This window comes from Asparagus officinalis, chromosome 4 (assembly GCF_001876935.1).
Source record: "Asparagus officinalis chromosome 4, Aspof.V1, whole genome shotgun sequence".
NCBI classification, from domain to species: Eukaryota; Viridiplantae; Streptophyta; class Magnoliopsida; order Asparagales; family Asparagaceae; genus Asparagus; species Asparagus officinalis.
The window spans coordinates 60,636,166-60,646,764 of NC_033797.1; the positions used below are offsets into that span (position 1 = coordinate 60,636,166).

General features: G+C 36.3%; 1 protein-coding gene across 1 annotated transcript; it reads right to left on the bottom strand.

The window, feature by feature from the left end:
* LOC109838779 (zinc finger protein CONSTANS-LIKE 1-like) lies at positions 3,844-10,599 on the bottom strand. Its single transcript, XM_020407207.1, has 6 exons — positions 10,556-10,599; positions 7,290-7,455; positions 7,149-7,206; positions 7,020-7,078; positions 4,574-4,735; positions 3,844-4,308 (listed from the first exon to the last, which is right to left on the bottom strand). Exons 1-6 carry the CDS (start codon positions 10,597-10,599, stop codon positions 4,213-4,215), a joined length of 585 nt encoding a protein of 194 aa, XP_020262796.1. The 3' UTR covers positions 3,844-4,212.

Sequence of the window (10,599 nt, forward strand, 5' to 3'; positions counted from 1 at the left end):
CAGGACCGCCATCGGACCGCCGCAGGAACGCCACCGGACCGCCCCATGGGTAAGGTCGAAACCCTCTCCTAGGATTTTGCTCAGGTGAATTGACTGAAAAACAAACTCTTATCAGTGTTTTCTTTCCACTGCAGTTAAGCCCTGACTTTGTTGAAATTTACAGTAAAATTCTGAATTTTTTCAGCAATAGTTGCATTTTATTTTTCTGAAAAATAGTTTTTGTTATTGTTTGTGCTCATGTGAAAGAACAAAGAGATTGAAACAAGAATTATGTGTTCATCGTTCTTCTTATTTGTTCGTACTAGTTGCTTCACACGTTTCGAGCCGGATAATCACCGAAATCATCGTGCTAGTTGCTATTTGTTTTCTGTGTGAAAAATGTCTTCTGCTAATCAATATGGTATGGTTCTGTTCAACAAAAAATCTGATTTTAGCATTTGGAAACAAAAAATAAAACGCATTTTGATTCAACAAAAGTCTTTTAGGGCTGTTGGTCAAACTTATTTGACTTCTGATACTGAAGAAAAAAGGGCTGAAATAAACGAAAATGTTTTTTCCATAATTTATTTGAACTTATCTGACTTTATGCTTAGAAAAGTTAGAATTTTGAAATCTGCTAAAATCCTTTGGGATAAACTTGAAGAACTCTATACCGAAACCTCTTTGCCAGTAAAATATTTTTTCTTGAATTTTTTTTTCAAATTTAGATTGGATATGTCTAAGGACATTGAGGAGAACCTAGATGTTTTCACAAAACTTATTTCAGATATTAAGTTAACTGGTGATAAACATATAGACGATTATACTCCTATTGCCCTTCTAAATGCTATTCCTAACTCATATAGTGATGTTAAATCTGCTATTAAATATGGTAGAGATGAGGTTCCCTTGACATTGTGACCAATGGTCTTAAGAGTAAGGAATTAGATTTAAAACAGTCTGTAGGAAATAAAAATTCTGGTGAGGTTATGCATGTGAGGGGTAGGCCTCAGAATAGGTCTAATAACCAAAAGAGTGCTAGTAATGGGGAATCACGTAGAAAAAAATCGAAAATGGAAATGGTAGATCTAAGTCCAGGTTTAAAGTTAAAAAATACTATAATTATCATGAAACTGGTCACATTATTAAAGATTGTCCTAAGTCTAAGAAAAATCAGCAAAATAATCATGCTAATATGGCTGTCTATGAGGGGAAAATGGGTGAAATTTTTATGATTAATAATCTTTGTGATTATGCATATTTAAACTCTGTGTTATCTGATTCTTTGTATAAATCAGATTAGTTGGTAGACTCTGGTTGTACTTTTCATATGACTCCATTTAAAAACATGTTTTCAAACTACAAGAAAATAGAGAAGGGCTTTGTGTCGATGACAAATGAAAATAAATACAATGTTTTAGAAACTGGTGATGTATGCCTTAGGTTTTCTTCTGGTTCTGTGTTTACTTTGAAGGATGTAAGGTATGTTCCTGATTTACATTATAACTTGATTTCTTGTGCATCTCTAGAAAATGATGGTTTGGAAGGAAAATGGGGTAAATAGGTTATGAAAATTCTGAAAGGGTCGTTTGTTATTTTTACTGCTAAAAAACAAAATAACTTATATGTTTGTCACGTTGAACATGTGCTTGATTCTGTTAATTCTGTGATAGGTGATAAATCTGTTTTATGGCATAATAGATTAGGTCACATGAGTAATAAAGGATTAGAAATTTTGGATAAAGGAGGTCACTTTGGTAGTGATAAAATATCCTCATCCCTTTCTGTGAATCTTGTGTGCTAGGAAAATAACATAGGGTTAGTTTTCCTATTTCTTCTTTTCCTAATCAGTCTAAGTGCACTGATGTACTCACATTGGGGTCCATGATTGTGATGAAGGGCGTCAGGAGGAATAATTTGTATTATTGGGAGCACGGTGTTTGATACAGAGCTAACGACTTCTTTGGATTTGGCTAGACTATGGCATTTGTTAAGGCTGAGTTATTTGATTGGTTATATCGTGCATGGTTTGTTGAGGAGTGCTTTGACCTGCAGATTGAAGTCCTTTGAGCACATTGGTATGAGCAAGAAGACCGAGGTGGAGTTTGGCACTTCTATCCATCGATCGAGGGGTCTTTTGGGTGGTGTTCAGTCAGGCATTTGGAGGCCTTCCAAGGAGGCATCATTGGAAGGTAATCGGTATTTGGTTTCCACAGTTGGGGATTGTTCTAGGTATTGGTGGGTTGCAACCAGGTCCCTTTGGTGTGAAGTCCTAGAAGTCAATAACAATTGGAAGAAGTGTATTGGCAGAAATGTAACCCGTCGTTCTAGCTTTGATAGGGATTCTTTCTTGCATTTGTGCCGAGCTTATGGCAGTTTGAGACACTTCATTGATGTGGAGACATTGGGGCGACGAGATGAGATGACAGTTTTGATGGGTCGTTCCTTACTGGAGGGTGATCGGTGCTGGTTATCGAGAATTGGTTTTGGTTTTGGAGCTTTGACATATTTGGGTTATCTTGGTCATAGGTTGTCGACTGCTGCATGTGGAGATTTTGGATCTGGTGAAGCTACTTCAGATTTTAGGTTGCGTCGGATATTTGGTTGCCCAACATTTGGTCACATCAAGGATGTGAGATTTGATTCGATTGCATGTTTGGGATTTAGAGGTTCGTTTGATTATCAGTTAAGAGCTTCTGATTTTGTTCTAAGCATGTATGTCACATTTGACTCTCGGCAGGTAGAGAGTGTTGATCAGATCATTGGGATATCACAGCAGGTATGTAACATTTGACTCTCGTTTGGGTTCTCGACTTGTTATGGATTGAATCTGTTGTAGTGGATTTGTTCCACTTTGTACTGGACACAACAAGTGAGACGTTTGGTTGGTATTGGTGTCGGCTCAGTTTTGAGAAAACTTCGCCAAGGTGGAGAATTATTGGATAGCAGGTTACTAATATGTTTCCTAATTTGTTTTGGTAACGGTTATTGGGATTCCTAATCTGTTTTGGTAACATGATTCCAAATCTGTTTTGGTAACAGGTTATTAGGATTCCTAATCTGTTTTGTTTTTTGTTTTAGAATTCTTAGTATGTTTATGATTTTAGGATTTTTATATATATAGAACAATTGGAAGAGAGAATTGAGAAGAAAATTAGGGATATTTAGAGCACATAAAAGAGGTATTATGAGTTATTGGTTAGGGTTTTGTTTGGAGAGAATTAGAGATTTGTTGGTGAGATTAATTGGTGAGTTTGAGTGATTTATAATCTTAGTTTGTACTCTTCTTCTCTATTAGTGAAAAACTCTATCCCCTTCTTGCCCCGTGCACTACCACATATTTGCTCTAACGCAACGGTTTAAAACTGTCGCATTAGCATCTAAACCGTTGCAATTGCACAAGCGCAGCGGTTAACAATCTGTCTTTATTATTGCCGTTGCCCTAGCCATAAGGCAGCGGTTTCACAACCTAATGCAACGGTTTCTAAGACGAGGCTAACGCAACAGTTTTCACAAAATGCAACGTTTTCTGTAGCGGTTTACTTATGCCTAATGTAGCGGTTCCATACACTAAGGCAACAGTTATTGCAAATGCAACAGCTGCAAACGATGGTTTCTTGATACCTAATATCACGGTTTCATACACAAGGGCAGCGGTTTTTCCAAAATCAGGGACCAAATGCAACATTTATTTTGTAGCTAATGCGACGTTTTGCTTTGCTATGGCAACAGTTTTATAAGGCTACGGCAACAGTTTTACAGGGCTATATCAGCACTTTTTAAGAAATTTGACCAATAAGCAAACACAGTTACGTAAACCAAAATAAAAATGGAATAAGAACACACTACATTAAGATATCATCAAAATGAAAAATAATGAAGCATTCATATATTTTAAGCTCATCATTCAAAAATAAGTAGTTACAAGGTAACTTCAACCCATCAAAATATGATCAATTCACAACCATCAAAATATGATCAATTCACAAGTACAAGTCTGTTCCAAAAGATTCATATATCAAAGCCATCTTGACCGCATTCTCCTATTTAAGTCTTTATATCCCCTACAAAAAATAAAGAAACGTATCAAATATCATATTAGTCAACAAACTGAAACGTATCAAATATCATGTTGGAACTTAGACGCCACGATTAGATTTACTTAACTTGGCACTACTGATTAATACTAGCCTCTAAAATCTTTTTTTTTTAATCGTTCCAACATATCTCACTTTACTTGAGTGCTTTTGAAAAATCACAATCTTCAGTTTTCACAAACCTCCCTCGGACCCTCGGCTGACTGTCTGCTAAGGCTTTCCTGCATGCATACTGCAAATACACAAATTATGTCACTAGAAAGAACAAATTGGCCATGCAAATTCTGCTTAGTAGCATTGAGATTGTAAACAAGGGATTATGTCACTAGAAAGAACAAATTGGCCATGCAAATTCTGCTTAGTAGCATTGAGATTGTAAACAAGGGATGTCTTCTAAGGATGTTCTTTTTTTTTCATGCAAATTCTGCTTAGTAGCATTGAGATTGTAAACAAGGGATGTCTTCTAAGGATGTTCTTTTTTTTTAGCAGTGCAATACCTTGATTTTTCTTCCGAAATTCCTTTTGCTCTTCTTCTTTCTATATCTGGAAAGTTTCTGATTTCGTTCCTCAGTCTTCAGTTCACTGATGGTCAGTTGTCTCTCAAAAGAAGCCCGGACACTGCACGTGCTCCCATGATTCGCATTAGTGCTTCCAAGAGCCTGTTAGGAAAAATTCAAACCAATGACCTCCAAACTCTTACTAAAAAAAGGCCGGACCTCTAAATATCTCAGTGACATGCGTACATCGATTGGGTGAACCCTAGACAAGTGCACGAATGACGACTTGGTGGTCAGGTGTGTTTGCTCTTTCAAATAGTGATCTTCTTGAATAGATCATAATTCTTCAACAAGAAAGATATATATCTTTGCATTCGGGAGTTATTCAAAGAGTACAATTAACACTGCTGTAAGCAAAAACAACACCTACAATTGCTTCACAAAATAAATGAGAAAAATAAAAGCCATGGTGCTTTAAAGTACAAATGATGGATTGTGCTTTTAAATGCAATAATTACCAAATGGACTTGCTTCGCAAGATTATGACTTTATTTTGTGTCTGCTAGCTTCTCAATATCTAGAACTAGTTGTTTACTTATTTTATCAAGACCTTTAAGAGCTTCACAGAACTCCAATGCAGAAACTATCACTAGATCATAAGAAAATATAGTGATAATGTTTGTTCAAATAAAACTATGGAGATAAATGAATATACAATGCTAACAAATCATCCAATGCATTAAATTACCAAGTACTTCTCGAACCTAAAAACATTATCCACCTACTGCAGAAACTATCACTAGATCATAAGAAAATATAAAATCAAAACAGGCTCAAAGATGTGGTCACTCTCTACTGACCCACACTCAAAATTGTGAAAGCACTCAATCACACGCTCACATGAAAGTAAGAGCTTTGGAGAGGAGTAGCACTTTTATACTTTCCCCTATGAAAAAAGTATCCAAAAAGACGAAGCAAGAACAGACTGTCATTTGACTGTACTAACAACCAACAAATAAATTAATAAAAATAAATAAAATTATTAGATGTTTAGGCATTTCTAAACAAAATGCACAATCATATATAAGGGGTTTTTTCCTCTCCTGATACGAGTCCTACTAGTCATTCATATTTTGAAACTAGTCCCTCTACAAACACTTTAAAAACAGGTCAGAGGGTGATGGGATTGGAAACATGGCAATTGGTAAGGGAGGGTGTGTTCACCATTTCAGGCATTGTTGTTTTCAGACCAGATCATATTTATCTTATGCAACCAAAACAACATACCAAACTTCAACCTATGAAAACACATGGTTTTATAGTTTTTGATAAATTTCTTTCAAATTTATCTAACGAGTCAGCCTTACGAAACAAAAACACACCATTCACTAATCTACACCAAAACATATAATGTTATGTATATCAAAGTAACACACCAAACAATTGAGGAAACTCACAGTTTTGAAGTTTTTGATCCACAACTTAAGCTTTTAGGATATAACTATCAAAACAAAGATTCCAGAAGGCAAAATGTGTATGTGTTTGTGTCTGTTTGTTTCAGAAGGCAAAAGAGCAAGGAAATAAAGACTCCTGACACATGAACTGTTCGTAACATCTGTAATTGGGCTCTGGCATTTGGCTGAGAGGAACTGGCCTTGAATTGCTTTCACTGGTTCACTAGCCCACATTACCAATACTTTTTAAAGGTCTTGGATCCCAATAATTCCATTGCATGTCATTTCAGCTTTCAATTTTGATCATTTGAGTAGAATTTTACAAAAAGGCCATGAAAGTTTCAAACATTACAAACATATTTGAAACATCTATAAATTGCAAATTGCCCTATGAAGATGAAAAAAAAATTCAAAATTATAAATAAACCCTTGAATAATCCAAATATTATGAACAATATATATATAATTCAGAAAATTATAAACCCTCCGCTTTAAAATTAAAAAAACTATATACGATCCCTAGAAAATCCAAAATTTATAAAGAATCCTCTAAAAAAATAATTGAGATGTATGCTCCTACCTAAACAAGTTTCTGTTCATGTGTATTATGAAAATAGAGTATTTACTTTCTGGCTGCCAAACATGCTTAGGATCTCAGATTTGCGGGATATAATATCAGACATATATAATAGCCAGTTAATTATCATTTCGAGGTCAATTACTAAACAACAAGATTTGCGGGATGAATTTAAAATACAAGTAGATACGTGAATTAACAAAGGATTATGATGGTTAAATCACCTTATAACAAATAAAACATAGTATTACATCAGAGTACTCTAATTCCTATAAGCATTCACTCTGATTGCCCAATTCTCCTGTATCCAAGATTACCAATTAAAAAAAAGGGAGATCTTTTGCACAAAAGTACGAGATTAGAGACAATAACAAAAAGTTATAGAACTATCAGATCTTAGATCTGCAGGATTCACCTCAACTAGATCCGATGATGATGTTGTTGATGGGGATGAAGATGAGCTTGACGAAGAACCCAACGAATCCCATAATAACGAATCCGATCGTGGTCCGAAACGCCACTTTCGTGAACTCTGCGGAAGAACCCAACGAATCCCATAATAACGAATCCGATCGTGGTCCGAAACGCCACTTTCGTGAACTCTGCGAGATCGAAACCAATCAAAATCAAAATTGTGTGTAATTTGGATGGATCTAGTGATGATGATGATGATGATCGAGCTTACCCTTGCGATCTGGCTTGTGGCATCTCTTGACGAGGCGAACGCTGTCCTTCGCGAAATCGCGGAGGGGATCAACGACGGATTCAATCGCGTCCATGGCGACAAGGGGAGGATCGGAGACTGAACCCTAGATTCGAGACGAGAGAGAGGAAGTGAAGGAAATTTGAGGCTTTAGAAAAGAGGCGGACCTGAAGAAGCCTGAAAGAGCGAGAAGAATTTTGTTTAAGCGGTCAATGGGCTTTACAAACTTAACTGTTATTAAGCCCAGGAACAATTATTTGGTCTATGGCAACGTTTTTTTAGTAAATGTTGTATTAGGCATTGCAAACCGTTACGATAGATATCTAACACAACAGTTAAAACCGTTGCGCCTTAACCGCTGCAACAGATCAATTATGTGGTAGTGGTGAACGTAGGCAACTTGTGGAACCACGTTAAAATTGGTTGTTTCTGTTTGTGACATTGATTTGGTTCGTTTGGTCTTCTCTTGACGTTCGTTTGATTTGATTTCTCGTAGCACGTTGGTTTGGTTGTTTGGCTTCCACAGCACTCAACAAAAGCAACCATACAAGTTGGATCTTCTTATGAGAACATTGGTAGATTGACTGGAGATATGAATTTGATTTGAATATCCAATGTGATTTATAGGTATGATCATGTGTTTACTGAATGCGAACAGCATGTTAGACCCTAGAGGGGGGGTGAATAGGGTCTTATGCTAATCTAATCCGATTAAATGTCAATTAAAACTAATTAATAAGTTATCCTAGCAAGTATAAAATACAACAAGATACGTAAGCTAGGATAAGCAATATGAACAAATGAATATATCCTATCAATGAGATATTACAAATATATGAGCAAGGATATATGAACTAACACAAGGGTAAAATAAACAATCTACACAAGTGATAGGGTAATATGATGAGCAATACACAAAGGCGATATAAGATATGAAAACAAGAATAAGAACGCCAATGCAATCACAAACAAAACGATATGTTTACGAGGTTCGGTCCCCACGACCTACGTCCCCGCTCCTCACCTCGAGGAGATCTCCACTATCACAACCGGGTTTTCTACGTTCACCCGAACAACGTTTACACCTCACAATACAATCACTATGTAATCACACCTCACACACTAAGTGTTGGTCCTAGCCCGTGTCCTCCTTCTCAAGTGCTCGGTTACAACCTCTCCCTAGGCACGTCAACCGACGCCACTCCTCTTGGATTCGACCCCGTCTCTCACCACACACTTCTCTCGGTGTACAAGTGTATTACAAGTGAATCCTCACAATTAAGCACAATATAAATCAATTGATTGTTCTCTAAACAAGGTGAGAACTCAATTAAGCACAACTCTTAGTCACAAACCCACAACCCCAAATTATACTATGAATGTAAATACAATAAGCTCAAAAGGTTGTGTGTGAACAAAGAGATATAAATCAAAACTAAACTCAATGTAGTTCTAGCTAAATAACAATGATAATCAAATATATAAAATAGCTAGAAATAGAGTTTAGAAAACTTCTCAATATATCAAGAGTGGAGGGAGAAGAGTTGGATGCCCAAACACCAATAGATGATCTCCTCAAGCTCTTGTAGAATTGAATCACAAAACCGAAACACTCAAATGCTTAGAAGCTTCTTAAAACAAACTTAAACAAACACTAAACAAGTTTAAACCCTTGTTAAAATCTTTTAACCCATTCTCTTGTTAGATGGGATAGGTAAATGCAATAGGGTATTTATAACAACCCAAGACATCAGCCAAAACCCCAAGAAAATGACAAAAAACAGCCCAACAAACAGCTCAAGAAATAGCCGTTGGGAAAGCAACGGATCTATTGTCGGTCGACCGAAAATTCTGTCGGTCGACCGATGGAGAGCAAAAAACCTATGAACTGTTCTGGACCATCGTCGGTTGACCGGTGCGGTTGACCGATGGAGCTCTCGGTCGACCGGACCGGTCGACCGACCCCCAGTGAAGAAAGATCAAATGATCGGTCGACCGGTTCGGTCGACCGAAATCTGATACATGAAAAATGAAGTCTGAAAGCTGTTTTGCTGATTTTAAAACGCTGTTTAAAAATATCAAATAAATTCTAAAAAATGTAAAACTTTGGGGAATGATTGTAGACATGATAATAAACATGCTACAGCGACTGGTTATCAGAAAGGACCTCCCAAATGAAAAATATCATCATTTTACAAAATAGTCCAAAACATAAAAATGTAGACACATGAATTTTGATGTTTTGACATAAACCAACTTTTGAAACTTTGTGAAATGTTTTTATAGACTTAGTAAAACATGTATAAACTGATATTGAAGTCTACAAACTAAGAATATAATATTTTCACAAAATTGCATATTCTATGCAATGTTTTCAAAAACACAATAGAAAATATGAAAACTCAAAACTATGTATGTATATATATAACTATATATATGCATAGAAACCAAAACTTATGTATATATATAACTATATATATATATATACGAAGAAACCAATAAATTGTGTGTGTATATTATATTGAGCTTAGAGTATCTAACACACATAATATAACAACTAAACTAAAGTTACCCAAGCAATGATCTTGATCTTCATTGAGCTCAACTTGGTACACGTTGCGGATGAAGCTAAACTTGGATCTTGAACTTGAATTGTACGATGCTTTACTCTTCAATTCCGCCAACCTCCTCTTGATATGATCGTGTAGGCTTAATCCATCCAACCTCCAACAACGTTGTTTGTCTATAATATATAGGAAAACACAAATACTAGACAAACAACATTAGTGGTAAATTGTTTGTTAAACATTATCAAAACAAGAAGGCCAACACAGCAAACTGATTTGTAGGGACGGTTTGTTTCACATGAAATAGACTTACAATGGTAAATTTAGCAACAAAATTTCTACTTATAATGTCTGGTTTGCAACAATGTAGTTAGTTATGGTAATTGAATTTACATATTGCAAAACCTGCATCAATATGGTTTGAGTTTAGATTTAGTTAAAAAAAAGCTACAATTGGGCGAGATTGAGCTCTACGGGTGAGCTCAATAAACATGCGAGGTTAAGCTTTGCGGGCGAGCTCTGTTGGGTTATGTTGAATGCAAACGAGCCCAAGCTTATTGGCAGACGGGGCTAGTCAGGCGGGCTTTGACACCCAGGCAATTTTTATTGCCTACAGACTCCCAGAGTCGCCATTCGACCATTCGATAATACGGGGATTATGAAGACTAGGCACTTACGTACGTAAGACCTAGGCACCGAACATCAGGGTTGTCATTTAGCCTCAT

Excerpts from the sequence above, each read along its gene's own strand:
- LOC109838779 (XM_020407207.1), bottom strand. The coding sequence starts at position 10,599 with ATGAGGCTAAATGACAACCCTGATGTTCGGTGCCTAGGTCTTAC. Across the intron at positions 4,736-7,019 it reads CATCATCGGATCTAGTTGAG|GCTCTTGGAAGCACTAATGC; the intron begins GTGAATCCTGCA and ends TTTTCCTAACAG. Across the intron at positions 4,309-4,573 it reads ATTTCGGAAGAAAAATCAAG|TATGCATGCAGGAAAGCCTT; the intron begins GTATTGCACTGC and ends GTGTATTTGCAG.